Genomic DNA, 15,000 nt, shown 5'->3' on the forward strand with positions numbered 1-15,000 from the left:
ACGTGTTTGTAGGTAGTTCACCGCGCTCCTCCATTCCCCCTGGTCTCTCTAAGCTGACCCCGGTGTGTGCTCTGCTGTGATTGGCTCCCTGTGCCTCCCCCCCCCCCCCCCCCCCCCCCCCCAGACCTGACGTACGCCTGGGTCTTCAACGAGTACCCCTACTTCGTGCAGCAGGACCACCGGCGCTTCGTGTCCCAGAAGACGGGGAACCTGTACATCGCCAAGGTGGACCCGTCGGACGTGGGGAACTACACCTGCGTGGTGATGAACAGCGTCACCAAGGGCAAAGTGCAGAGCTCGCCCACCTCTCTGATCCTCCGGTCGGGCGGTAGGTAGAGAGACGGGGGCCCGGCGGCGGTAACGGCTTCACACGGTGCCCTAATCCCTCCAGTATCGATCCCCTTTGGGTTCAATTGACTCGCTGCCATCGCTTCATGATCCGCTCGGAACCACGCCCGAGTGTGTTTATTGTCACAGTACCAAAAGTATATTGATCACGCGGCCCGCGTTCTAGCGGTGCGATGCAGATTCTGTTTTTCATACGGTAAAACACACTTTGAGAGCATTCCCGAGACGTTTACCGTCAGTAGGGCATATTTAAGGACGGGCGCTGAAATATTTATCGCAGCCGCTACTTTAACTGCACTTGATGCATCGTCGTGGCATTAAAAGAATGGTGCGGCCATTTGGTAAACATCGCAATGTAGGCCAGTAAATAATGCACCCTAAATCTCCTTCAGTGCTGTCCCAGCACTTTTTCCCACTCTTTCCTCCTCTTTAAAAGCCCTTCACTCGGCTTCCAGGGGAATTCTCGTGCCAAATCTCTGCGGCGGCGAGTTTCTCTCAGCCTTCACGCCGTCTCGGAAAAGCAGAGAAAATTTAACATCGGCCTTTTTATTTGTGATGAATTAAACATTAGCTGATAAGTCGAGCGGGCCTGCGTGTTGAGCCAGATCCCTTCTGCGCGAGGGTTCGAGACCCCTTATGCTTTCTAGGCTCATGACGAACAATTTTGGCTAAACATAAGGGTCTGAATTTACTGAAACCGAGCTATGTGTTTGACTTTTCCTCATCTGTTTTAGACCCCATACTGTGTTGGTTCAAATCCCCCAGATTTTATATCTCGATGAGACTTTTACCTGGTTAAATAAAGCCCCACTTTTCATTCCTCTTCGTTCTGGTCTAAGAAAAAAGCCTTTGTTTAGTTTTAACGATTCATCAATCACCGACATTGTGCTTCTCCCGCAGTTAAACGAACAATTTCGAGTGTTCCAATATTTTCAAATTGAGTCCGCTGGACGAGTCCCCTAATCGAATCCCAACACCGGGGGCCTGGAGCGCCTCTCTCCCGGCCCAACGCAGGGTGTTTGTTCTGGGCCCGTTGACTCCCCAGCTTGGCTGTGTCCCCGGCTGCTGTTGTTGTTTCTCCGCGTGCGTCGCGGCGCCTGTCGCGCGTCACGCCTCATGCATAATGGAGGACTGAGCAGGCTGGTGTTTTGTGCTTTGCTTTTTCCCGCAGACGTGATGGGCGAGTACGAGCCCAAAATAGAAGTTCATTTCCCCGACAACGTGCCCGCCGCCAAAGGATCAACAGTCTCTCTCGAGTGTTTTGCCCTTGGGAAGTGAGTCGGCTTTACTTCACGTGTGTTTACAGTCTCCTGAATTATGATTATTGAGCTCAGTGGGAAAAGTCCCTTTATTCTCTGAAGTAATAACCGCATTTCTGCTTTGTGACGGGTGGCATCTCCCCTTAATTAGTCCGAACAACGAGTGCGTTTCTCTGCCTGTAAAGGTTGCGTGACTGCGCTTGAGTGTTTCCTAGCCCCCCTTCCCCGAGCGGTTCTGAAAGCACTTCACTGCAGTGCGAATTCTTCCCATGCCTCCAACACTTCTGCACACGCCGCAAATACCATCCGACAATCTCTCAGCGTGAGCCGAAAGCGACCGCTGATTGGAAAAGCTTTTAAACGTGCTTACATCAAAAGACACCATTACACTCGGCCCGTTTTCATCTGGCTTTACCTCTCTCTCTCTCTCTCTCTTCTCTCTCATCTCTCTCTCTCTCTCTCTCCTCTCTCTCTCTCTCTCTCTCTCCTCTCTCTCTCTCTCTCTCTCTCTCTCTCTCTCATCTCTCTCTCTCTCTCTCTCTCTCTCTCTCTCTCTTTTGCTCTCCTCCCTCTCTCTCCCTCTCCCTACCTCTGTCTCCATCTCTCTCTCTCTATCTATCTTTCTTACTCACTCTCTATATCTCCCTCCCTCCCTCCCCCCTCTCCCCCCCTCCCTCCCCTCCCCCCTCCGCCCCTCCCTCCCCCCGCTCCCCCCTCCCTCCCCCGCTCCCCCCTCCCTCCCTCCCTCCCCCCGCTTCCCCCCCTCCCTCCCTCCCCTCCCTCCCCCCCCCCAGCCCTGTCCCAGAGCTGACCTGGAAGCGTGCCAACGGGTGCCCTTCCCCAGCAAGGTGAAGATGAAGTACTCCAACGCCGTGCTGGAGATCCCAGCTTCCAGCAGGACGACATGGGCGGCTACGAGTGCGTGGCGGGAGAACCGGATGGGCCGGAACACCGCTGCCGGACGCCTGGCCTTCTACGGTAACCGCCGTGGAACCCGCCGTGGAACCCGCAGCCTGACACGCGTCCCGCCTCAGAACCGCTTTACGCTTTTTGGGATTTTTTTTAGGAAACGCTTTTGTCCAAAGCAACGTATATTAATTCATTATTTTTTTTTAAACCGTGACAAGCAGGTAGGAGTGAAGGGTGGTCTTGCTCCGTCAGGTTCCGGCAGATAGACGGCAGATATTTGGGGGTTCGAGCCTAAAACCTTCCGGCTGGAGTTAACCCCCTAACCACTGGACTACCCTGCCCTGTGGGGTGGGTTTGTGTATCCCGATGTGTGTATTACGGTGTGCGCTTGTTGCTTTGCGACAGGACAGTGAAAACCGACGGGAAAGTGTCTGGAAAGAGGAAACCCGGCAGCAGCGATGCGACGCTGCCAGTGTTGGGTTGCTGTTTAATGTATTTAATGTTCTTAATGTAATCGGGGTTTCAATACCTCGATCATTCCGTTCAGCACTTTAAGTGAAACATTTGGAAGGTAGGACGCGACGCATCGACAGCAGGTGTTAATAACAGAATCAGGTCGGATAATACGGTTAAAGGCGGGAAATTAAATAAAGAGTCTCCATCGCGGGCGCACGCAAGTAAGAGATAAACGAGACGGGTTTGTTTTTATAAACCTCACAGCACAGCCTCAGCCCTGAGTCTCGCGGGGTGTCGCGGCGTCGGAGAGCCGAATAAAAACACGCCCGGCGCTAATTGAGCCGACAGAACCGCACACACCTGAGACGTGAACTCGGCACGCCGACGCCGCCTAATGAGCTTACTGATACCGCTTAATGAAACGCCGATACGGCCCCGAACCCCAACGCCACGCCGGGGTGAGAGGCAGGCGATGTCGCCCCTGTCGGCCGCGCCCCCAGTCAGAGACGGGCTCTGAGTAGCGGTAACCACGGTAAAGGTGGCGCCCGGGGATGGGAGGAAGGGGGGGGGGGGGGCTGTGTGTCGGCTCCGCCCCCTCACGCGGCGCAGGGGGGGGGGGGGGGGGGGGGGGGGTGGAGCTTCCTGTGTTTTTCGCGGGCTCTCTGTGGCGCGCGCCGCGGTGCTAATCCTGACGCGCTCCCAGGTGCTGACCCAGTTAGCGTCGCGGCGAGCTACGGCGGCGCAGGCCCGGCTCCCCTCTGTCGGCTCGCTTACTCACAGATGTGAGGGCGCGCTGTGCACCCCACACACACACACATGGCACACACACACACGCACTCACTCACGTACGCATACGCACATACTCATGTACACATACACACACACACAGACACAGACACTCACGTTCAGATAACAAACACACACGCACACAGACACACACGTACAGATAACAAACACACACACACACACACACACAGACACACACTTACGTACAGATACACACACGCGCACATACTCACGTACACGCGCACACACACAAATACACACGCACGCATACACACGCTCACTCACATTTCCTCTGTGATATCTGTTTCCTCTGACAATACGGTTGAACAACGTGCTTTGCTAAAAAGCTAAAATCCGGTGTATCCCCGTGCACCTCATTTAAATATATATATAGTGTACTATAAAGTGGAACCCTCCCACTGAGAGAGAGAAACATTCATCACCCCCCTCCCCTCGGGGGGGGTTCATGGGCTGTGTTTAATCGATGTGCCCCCCCCCCCCCCCAGCCAAGCCCCAGTGGGTGCAGACCATGAAGGACACGGCCCTGGCCATAGAGGAGCGGCTGCAGTGGGAGTGCCGGGCCAACGGCAAACCCAAGCCCTCCTACAGCTGGCTGAGGAACGGGGAGCCGCTGGAGCTGCAGGTGGGGGCGCACGCACGGGCGCACACGCACGCACGGGCACGCACGCACGCACGCACGCACGCACGCACGCACGCACGCACGCACGCACGCACGCACGGGCGCACACGCACGGGCACGCACGCACACACGCACACAAACACAAACACATACCTGGCTGAGGAACGGGCTGCCCCTGGACCTGGAGGTACCACACACGCACACAAACACACACGCACACACACCACACACCTTCCCACACAAACACACCACACCCACGCTGACTCCCGCCCCCCATGGGGTCCACCTCCTGCTATTGGGTCTTTTGTTCTTTCTTTATGGGCGTCCTATTGGGCAGATCGAGCTGCTCATTGGTTTTCGTTGGGAGACGATGGCAGGGTTGGGGGTGAGGGGGAGGCGGGGGTGAGGGGAGGCGGGGCTGAGGGGAGGGGGTGAGGAGGGGGGTGGGGGGCAGGTGAGCGGCAGCTCTGGGCCCCCTGGGTACACACACCTCAGCGAGGTGTAAGCGGTGATGAAAGCGCGAAGACATGGATGAGACCGCAGCTCCTCCCCTCTCTCTCTCTCTCTCTCTCTCTCTCTCTCTCTCTCTCTCTCTCTCTCTCTCTCTCTGCCCCTTCCTGGCAGATAACACTACGAGGGAGAGGGAGAGAGATAGAGAGAGAGAGAGAGAGAGAGAGGAGAGAGAGGAGAGAGAGAGAGAGAGGCGCAGGCAGAGATACACAGAAGGCTAGAGAGAGAGACGGCACTCATGCAAGAGAGTGAGAGAGACATAGATATGGAGATAGTGTGTGAGAGAGAGGGGAAGGTGAGGCACAGGCAGAGAGGGAGAGAGAAAAGAGAGAAACACTGAGGGAGCTGGAGAGGGAGAGATTGCAGGCACGCAAGGGAGACAGGGAGGGGGAGAGATGCAGAGAGAGAGAGAGATTGAAAGAAACTGAGCTAGAGAGATGGAGACGGAGGAGATACAGAGAAATGGAGGTCTAGAGAGAGAGAGAGAGAGAGAGAGGAGAGAGAGAGAGAGAGAGAGAGAGAGAGAGAGAGAGAGAGAGGAGAGAGAGAGAGAGAGAGAGAGAGAGAGACGAGGAGAGAGAGAGAGAGAGAGAGAGAGAGAGAGAGAGAGATGAGTGAGGCTCCCAGGAGCTCTCCGTCCTCATCCAGTGGAGCCCCTGCTTTAGTTGATTATTCATGAGGCTCAGGAGCACAGTGAGGGACAAAGGGTTTAATCTGCTGTGAAACGGACGCGCGGACGGACACCTTGCTCAGCCCCGCCCCTCCCTGCTTCGCCGTATCTCACCGGCCCAAGTGGGGCGTCGGTCCTCACCGATCTCCCACCCACACCTCCAGAGCGCTCATTACAGGTTTTTTTTCTAATTGAACCGCCCCACTTGGGTTTTTTTATTTTCTTCCTCCCACCCCCCCAAAAAAATATATATTTCCAAAGGGCTTTTCTATTTTTTGTTCAATTAAAATGACAGAATGTGTGCGAGACGACCGGAGCCTCGCCCCACAAAAAAACACACAATAAAAACACACAACACACTCAAACACACTCACAACGAGAGCTGTTTACGGGATGGAGTGGCGAACGTGAACGCGGGCGTGGTCAGCGGGGGTCGGTTCACATCGCGAGTGGGGGGGCCCCTGAAAACAGCAGCGAGAAACACTTCAAACTGTCTCCTGTCGAGTTGGGGATCAAAAGATACACACGGGCGCACACTACACACACATGCACACGCACACATGCACACGCACACAGACGCTTAAGAGACACACCCTCAGATTCACCCAGCATTGACACCCACACACACACATTCACATAGACACACACACACACACACACACACGTACATAAACACACACAGGCTCGCATTCATTCCACGCACACACACTAATCACACAATACACACACACACACACACACCCTTGAAGTGTAGAATATTTTCTCTTGATCTGACGAGAAATCCATTTCTCAAACCAAACATAAATGTTAATATATTTTCATCCTCCTTCTCCTCCCTCCTCCCCCTCCTCTCCCCCCTCCTCCCCCTCCTCCTCCCCCTCCTCTCCCTCCTCCTCCCCCTCCTCTCCCTCCTCCTCCTCCCCTACCCCTCCTCCTCCCTCCTCCCCCTCTCCCTCCTCCTCCTCCTCCCCCTCTCCTCCTCCTCCTCCTCTCCCTTCTCCTCCTCTCCTTCTCCTCCTCTCCCTTCTCCTCCTCCTCCTCCTCTCCCTCCTCCTCCTCTCCCTCCTCTCCTCTCCTCCTCCCCCTCTCCCTCCTCCTCCTCCTCCCCCTCTCCCTCCTCCTCCTCCTCTCCCTTTTCTCCTCCTCTCCCTTCTCCTCCTCTCCCTTCTCCTCCTCCTCCTCCTCTCCCTCCTCTCCTCTCCCTCCTCCTCCTCTCCTCCTCCCCCTCTCCCTCCTCCTCCTCCTCCCCCTCCTCCTCCTCCTCCCCCCCCTCCCCCTCCTCCTCCTCACAGGACCGGATCCACGTTGAGGAGGGGGTTCTGACCATCGCCGTGGTGACCCTCTCGGACGGCGGGATGTACCAGTGCGTGGCGGAGAACAAGCACGGCTCCGTGTACTTCGGCGCCGAGCTCATGGTCCTTGGTACGCTCGCCGCGCCGCCGCCGCTCGCTTATCAATCCTCCACGTAAATAAAACGCTACAAAGGAAAACCCTCTTGACGGCGGCGTCGCACGGGGGGGATCTTAAAGGTCATCTGCGCTGTCGTCTTAAAGGGTTGGGGGGATTATTGGATAATGGGGAAGGAGGGGGAGACCGGTTGCGTGCGGTCAAACATATTCTTCATTTTTCGATCTTGATACGGGGGTTCTTCCTCCTCAGGCGGGTTCTAAGGAGGGAGGATGATAGATGGGAGGAGATCCACGGTTGACTTTAACACCCCCCCTTGAGGGGGAGCGAATGACAAAGTTATCGAAAAAGAGGCGGATAAGCTTTTCCTTCCCGTTGCCTTCATACGATTCCTATCATCAGTCACTTTGTACTTTTGCCCACTTAAAAGACAACATCTGTCTCAAGTAAATCGTCGGATTTGCATCCCGATCTGTTATTCTGTGCTATTTTACGGTGAAGAACCGTTTAAAACATCTCCTGTGAGTACGACGGTCGTTCGGCCCTCCAGAGAAGCGCTGCGGTGAGGTTGTGTTCTCAGCGGTGGTGCGTGCGTGCGTGCGTGCGTGCGTGCGTGCGTGCGTGCGTGCGTGCGTGCGTGCGTGCGTGCGTGCGTGCGTGCGTGCGTGCGTGCGTGCGTGCGTGCGTGCGTGCGTGCGTGCGTGCGTGCGTGCGTGCGTGCGTGCGTGCGTGCGTGCGTGCGTGTGCGTGCGTGCGTGCGTGCGTGCGTGCGTGCGTGCAGTGCGTGCGTGCGTGCGTGCGTGCGTGCGTGCTGTGCGTGCGTGCGTGCGTGCGTGCGTGCGTGCGTGCGTGCGTGCGTGCGTGCGTGCGTGCGTGCGTGCGTGCGTGCGTGCGTGCGTGCGTGCGTGCGTGCGTGCGTGCGTGCGTGCGTGCGTGCGTGCGTGCGTGCGTGCGTGCGTGCGTGCGTGCGTGCGTGCGTGCGTGCGTGCGTGCGTGCGTGCGTGCGTGCGTGCCGTCGTTGTGTCCCCGGGCGCGTGCGGGTCAGAGCCTAAGCAGCGGGGGCGTTGTGGCGACTGCTGACGAGGGTCCGTCTGCGGTCTCTCCCGGTCCACAGCCTCGCCCCCCGGACTTCACGGGGAACCTGCTGCGGGCGCTGCTGAAGGCCAAGGCGGGGCTCCACCGTCACCCTGGACTGCCGGCCCCAGGCGTACCCCCTGGCCAGCATCCTGTGGAAGAAGGGGACCCTGCCCATCCACACCAACGACAGGTGGCCGCCCCATCAACACACACACACACAAGCACGTGCACGTGAGCGTGCACTGGAAGGCATTCACAATGCACACACACACACATGCAGATGGCTTTCCCGCACACACATCACCGACACACACACACGCGCGCGTTGGCGTGCTGGCAGGCATTCCCACGCATACACACATTCATGCACAGACAAGGACGCATGCACACACACACACACACACAAGCTGAGGCGAGCTGGATGGCATTCACATGCACAGACACGCATGCACCCAGACGCACGCGTGAACACACACATGCAATGCATTAATGCACACACACACACACACACACGCGTCAACATCCGAGCCATAGATCATCTTACAATCATTTTCTTCGACCCTCAATTATTAACGCCTTCCATAAACAAACCACCCCCCACACACGTACACACACACGCACATACACACACACACACGCACATACACACACACACACACACACGCACGCAGGCAGTCATGCACACACACACACACACACACGCAGGCAGTCATGCACACACACACACACACACACACACGCAGGCAGTCATGCCACACACACACTGACAAACTAGAAAACTTCAGATGAAAGCTCATTCTATCGTCACATTTATTGTTGTGATACAAGAGATGTTCGATTGACAATGTAATAGAAATTTCAATAATTTAGTTTTATACTTTTGTAAAGAAAATTTATGAGAGTTTACCATCACACTTCTACTATTTCTTACTCCCACATATCTCTCTCCATTACCATAAAGGCACACACACACACACACACACACACACACACACACACACACACACACACACACACACACACACACACACACACACACACACACACACACACACACACACACACACACACACACACACACAAAGAATGGGTGTGAACATCAAAGCCATTGATCATTCTAATCGTTGTACAAATGCTAATCTTAATTTCCTAATCGTCAAGCCTTTGTTTTAAAGTGTTGCATCACACTCCTTCTATTTCTGACACGTATCTCCCCTTAACATCCACAAACGCAGGCACACACACGTATAATACACACACATTAAACAAACCCGCTAGACACACACTGGGCACACACTACACACATTACACAAACTAGACCCACACTAGACCCACAATACACACTAGACGCTAGCCAAGCTAGCCGCTGTGTGAGAGGTGACGCCCTGCTCTGCCCTCCCCAGGGTCACGCTGTCCGCCGACGGGGCGCTGCGGCTGGCCAACGTCACGCGCTCTGACGCCGGCAGCTACAGCTGCTTCGCCAGGAACCGCTTCGGCATGGCGAGCACCACGGGCAGACTGCTGGTGACAGGTACGTTCCCGCAGGTACACCGCGCCGGGCGGTGACGGCGTTTAATAACAAGCAATCCATTTCCAACTTTTAATAAACGTAAATCTTCCCGAGAGATGCGGAATGAGAAATCGTTTCGGAGGGACGAATCGACGGTAAACATCTCCCTTTGTTCGGTTTTATTTTCCCACCGGTTGCCCGCGCCTCTGGAAAAACACATTTGTTTCGTTCATTTTCAGAAGTAAGACAAAAAACCCAGCCATCCTTATCGCAGCTCGCCCTACCTCCGAGGTCGGCTCTGTTATTGAGTTGTTTTTGTCTGCTCACGTCTTAAAGCCGCCGCCGTAACGCACTCCAAAAGGGTTGAGGAAACGACTCCATCATTGTTTTCCTTACAGGTGCTTCTTTACAGGTGCTTGAAACCGGCAATTTACGGAGACAAATGAAAGCGTGTCGATGGCGGCGATAGAGGTGCAGTGGAGGGGTGCTATTGACGCTGGAACAATGCTGCTTTTGCGGCAAAGTGGAAGACGGAGGGTTGATTTACGCGGCTGTGATTTGTCTCCAGCGCTCGATGCCTTCCCGGCGATCCCGGAGATCAATGGAGCCGGGCGGTGTCTCTTGCTTTGGCTTCCCGCCGCTAATTAAGAACGCCGGGCACGTTTCTCCCCGGCAACATGAATAACAACAGTGTCCCGATGCTGTTGTCTGATAGCGCGTCTCGTGATAATAGCTCTCAGGATTACCCGAGATTACTCCTCTTGTCGGCTACGACCAAAGTGTGGGTGAGGCCGTTTGCGTCAGCCTCTGTGTTATCACAGCACCATGACGAAGCCCCCTCTCCCCCCAACACACACACACACATAGGAGGACACACACACACACACACGCACGTCCACACATTCGCCCACACACACACACACACACACACACATAATCAAGCAAACACACATAATCAAGCAAACACACACCCACACACACACACACACACACACACACATGCACACACATAATCAAGCACACACACACACACACACACACACACACACACACACACACACACACACACACACACACACACACACACACACACACACACACACACACACACACACACACACACAAAGCCAGAGGATTTCAGCTTGCGATAGAAAAGGGAGGCAGTGTTTTTGTCCGTTGTTGGCTCCTTCGTAGGAGCAGACGGTGCGATCGGGTTCGTTCTTTCACCAGGTGACCAACCGTTCGCCGTGTGGGGGTGATTGCTCCTGCCGGAGAGCCGCTTCGCACTCCCAGGTTCTCCCGCAGCTTTCAGTGAGGCTCGAAAAAATACAGAGTGACGCTTGTCCGCTGTTCTGACGTCAATGGCGCCATTGTGTGTGTGTGTCTGCCCCTGTGTGTGTGTGTGTGTGTGTGTGTGTGTGTGTGTGTGTGTGTGTGTGTGGGGGGGCATGTGCGTTTCCTGTGTGTGTGTGTGCGTGTGCGTGTGCGTGTGCGCGTGTGTGTGTGCAGACCCCACCCGGATCGTGCAGGGCCCGGCGGACGCGGAGGTGACGGTGGGCCGCAGCCTGGTGCTCCCCTGCCAGGTGGTCAGCGACCCCGTCCTGGACGTCTCCTTCTCCTGGGCCTTCAACGGCCAGCTCATCGCCAAGGGAGACCGCCACTTTGAGCTGCTGGGGGGGGTGAGTGGCCCGCCACCGCGCGTTACCTCCTCCAGGAGGGCTATTCGTCTAGCGCTCCTAGGTGGGGGGGGGGGGGGAGGTTGTGTGAAGTGTTGAGGAAGAGAGCGTCCCGCTGGACCAGGGGTCACCAACTCAGCGCCCGCGGCCTCCAGGGGGTCCAAGGACCACATGAGGGGCCCGCGGGCCGGTACTAAACACAGCACTACTCATTCTGGAACAACTCTCCCACCTTTTTTAAGGCATTCTTGATAATTATTCTGGGAAATCATTGACATGACTTAATTAATTAACATGTCTTCACGTAGATGAGTATCATTAATCATTAATAGTAATATATAACTGAAGGCAAACTGAGCAGATGTGTTACTTCAGAAGCGAGTATCAACCCGGGTGGCCTTCGTACGCCTCAGTACCCCTGAAGTAGCTCTCAGGGTGGAAGAGGCTGGTGACCCCGCACTACCAACACTCGCCCCGCGCGGGACGCCGACCCAAAACATACACCTGGCGCCCAGTTTGTAGAGTAACCCCGCGTCATTTAGCCGTCCCGCGGCGCGCCTCCCGCTCCGCGTCCCCGGGTTCGTCGGCCCCGCTGGGCCGGGGCGCGCGGGATGCAGGGGGAACACATGACGTCATCGTGGCAGAGCTGTTTCAGAGGGACGGGGGCCCGTCTGAGGCGCTGTCTCAGCCCCCCCGATCGCCCCCGCGTCAGGGGATTACGCAAATCCGTGTGTGTGTGTGTGTGTGTGTGTGTGTGTGTGTGTGTGTGTGTGTGTGTGTGTGTGTGTGTGTGTGTGTGTGTGTGTGTGTGTGTGTGTGTGTGTGTGTGTGTGTGTGTGTGTGTGTGTGTGTGATTGGATGTGTCTTACATTTGACATGTTTATGTGCTGTGATGAATGATGACGCGCCACAATGTGTGTGTGTTTTGATGCGTTTATGTGTGTTTGTATTTAATATGAATATGTTTGTTGTGATGAAAAATTACAGACCACGCCAGAATGTGTGTGAGTGTGTGTGTGTGTGTTTGTGTGTGTTTCTATGCATTTCGTGTTTGTATTGAATATGTTTGTTGTGATGAAAAATTACATAAACACTGCAGTGTTTGGTATTATTTTTAATATGTATAAGGGTGCTGTGAATGGAAAATGAAAGAAAGCAACTCAGTGTGTATTCGTGGGTATGTGCGTGTGAGTGTTTGCATGCGCAAATGTGTGTAAGCGTGTTTCCATGCATGTGTGAACGGCTGTGTGACAGAGTTCTTATCTGGAATGAGATTCCATCTGAATCGCAGGATAATGTCCCCCGTCCAATGAGATGATCAACTTAAGTTCACTGCTTCAAGGAATTCATTTCCATAATTAAACCAACTTGGCCCCGGTGTCGTTCTCCCTGCCAAAGCCCAGAGAGGATTCTCCACTAATTCTCCATTTGCTGCTAGCACACGTCTGCTTAGATGAGAATCTAGTCAGCCTTCGTTTCTTTTAGTAAATCTAACCAAGCCGAATCCTGCACCCGCACGCGTCCCCCAAAAAAACGAGAAATTCCCTCTTTTTTTGTATTTTAACGGAATCTCGTAAAGACCTCGGTGAGAGAGAGTCGGAGAGGAGGCGGTTTAAAGCGCCCTGTGTTCTCCTGTCAGCCGCGCACTGAGCCCAAAACTTCCACATCAATCTTTACGCGGCCGACATTTCTGTCCCTAATTACATCAGTAACGATGAGGTGTGGTTCCCCCCCTAACGCCGCCGCAGCCGCGCATCAACGCCACCGCAGGTGTGTGAGCGGTCGGCCCCCTCCCTCACTCAGCGGAGGACGTGGAAGGGCCCCGCTCTTCCTGCGGCACGCGGAGCCCCTTGTTTTTTTCTCCATCTCTCTGTCGTCCTCATCGTCTGCCTCTTCCTCTTCCTCTCCCGGCAGAGGTCGGCGGGGGATCTGATGATCAGGAACATCGAGCTGAGCCACGCGGGGAAGTACATCTGCGTGGTGGACACCGACGTGGAGAGCCTGTCGGCCGTGGCCGTGCTGGTGGTCAAAGGTACGCCCACGGTTTCGCCCGCCGCCGTTTCGCCGATCGCCCGTGAGCTCTGGGGGACTTTGGGGCCGCAGCCCGGGGTGACTTTGCAAATGGTCAACGGAGCTCTATTCTAACCAGTGGCCAATCAAAGCTTTACAATATCGCCCAACATTCACCCATTCATGCACACGTTCACACACTGACGGCGCAGGGCGACAGCCAGCTCGTCAGGAGCAGTTAAGGGCTGATGATGGTTCCACGTCGACGCAAAGCAAGGAGTTTTACGGACCCATTGCGTCCTTGCAGACCCTCTCTGAGTTTGTAATTTTCTGTCGAGGAGACGCACCAGCAATGGCTGTGATTGGTCCGCTAACTACAACCCGACGCAGAACCAAAACAGGTTCACGACTGCGTCGAAGCGTCTGCGTGGTGCCATACCCAGCCCTTCAGGGTGAGGTGTCTCGCTCAGGGACACCTCGACACTCTAGCTAGCTAGGAGGAGCCGGGGGATCGAACTATCAACCTTTCGGTTACCAGCCAACCCGCTCTACCTCCTGAGCCACAAGCCTTCCCCCTCTTTGTCTGACGCACATCTCGACCCAAAGTGTAACGTGTCAGCGATGCCGTCGTGGCCGTCCTTGTCTCTGAGTGGTTTTTCTGTTGTGATTTTGGTGTCCTCTGTGTGAATATTAAAAATGGCTTTTTAATGGAGGCTCTGGGAGAAAAGGCGTAATCTATTTGGGCCTTATAAAGGCTGACATTTGGCGACACAGAGGATTGCGTTTTTGCACTCAGATTATTCATTTTGGTGACTCATTACAGTTTGGAATCAAAATATGTTTACTTTGCATAAAAGTGTATATGGGCATAATCGTAGTTTCCAAAAGTTCTGATTCTACTTTTTATCAAAAGGGGTAAGCTCTTAGCCTGTCAGTTATGTTGTGTAGTGTTATTTTGGTAAATCGTTTTTCTTAGCTTAGTAATTGGGCGTTGCCAAAAAAGCTCCTTTCAATGCGTTCCTACTCATTTATTGAAAAAAACTCCTTGATTAAAAGAAACATCTGCGCTTTGTATCAAAATACCTGTAGCTCCGTACAAAAGCCCGATATTAATACTCGTTCCGTGGTACAAGACTCATTACAACACCAGAGTTACACGCCATCACCTAGCATCGCGCCGCGGCTAGCTCTGCACCAGCAGAGTCAGACTAATTAAGCAGCAGATGGGCCGGGAGATTGGGCTAATGAAACATATCTGCTCCTCGTTGGAGCGTGGCGGCGGCGAGGGGCGCCGTGTCGATGAGCAGTGTCTGTAGCTCCGATCAATGGCCGCCCGGGCCGGCGCGCCCCACCCAGCGCATCTGCTAAATGTCACACGGGGTGAGCGACGATTTGGGTGTCAAGTTGTGAAAAGGTTGGATCCATATCTTTATTTTGTGCCGGCGGGGAGCTGTCGGCTTCGGGCCGGACGGGGTCGAGTACGCCGTAAGAAATAGGACCTCCCTTAACCGGAGATTAAGATGAAACCCCGGCAGTCGGGATACTGATATCAGGACCGCTGAGAGGGGCCTCGCACTCTGTCTGTCTGTCTGTCTGTCTGTCTGTCTGTCTGTCTGTCTGTCTGTCTGTCTGTCTGTCTGTCTGTCTGTCTGTCTGTCTGTCTGTCTGTCTGTCTGTCTCTCTCTCTCTCTCTCTTTCTCTCTCTCCCCCTCTCTCCCCCCACTCTCTCTCTCTCCCTCTCT

The 15,000-nt window shown here is 54.7% G+C and overlaps 1 protein-coding gene across 1 annotated transcript in view; it reads left to right on the forward strand.

The window, feature by feature from the left end:
• The first annotated feature begins 128 nt into the window (after positions 1-128).
• The window catches only part of LOC132464162 (contactin-3-like), a 39,638-nt gene continuing 24,766 nt past the window's right edge, over positions 129-15,000 (forward strand). The window contains exons 1-9 of the mRNA XM_060060388.1: positions 129-328; positions 1,520-1,622; positions 2,402-2,585; positions 4,265-4,401; positions 6,871-7,043; positions 8,148-8,252; positions 9,466-9,593; positions 11,082-11,251; positions 13,163-13,280. Coding sequence (XP_059916371.1) covers positions 2,462-2,585; positions 4,265-4,401; positions 6,871-7,043; positions 8,148-8,252; positions 9,466-9,593; positions 11,082-11,251; positions 13,163-13,280 — 955 coding nt within the window. The 5' untranslated portion in view covers positions 129-328; positions 1,520-1,622; positions 2,402-2,461. The remainder of the gene's footprint in view (positions 329-1,519; positions 1,623-2,401; positions 2,586-4,264; positions 4,402-6,870; positions 7,044-8,147; positions 8,253-9,465; positions 9,594-11,081; positions 11,252-13,162; positions 13,281-15,000) is intronic.

The sequence above is a fragment of the Gadus macrocephalus genome, chromosome 1 (genome assembly GCF_031168955.1).
Source record: "Gadus macrocephalus chromosome 1, ASM3116895v1".
NCBI classification, from domain to species: domain Eukaryota; kingdom Metazoa; phylum Chordata; class Actinopteri; order Gadiformes; family Gadidae; genus Gadus; species Gadus macrocephalus.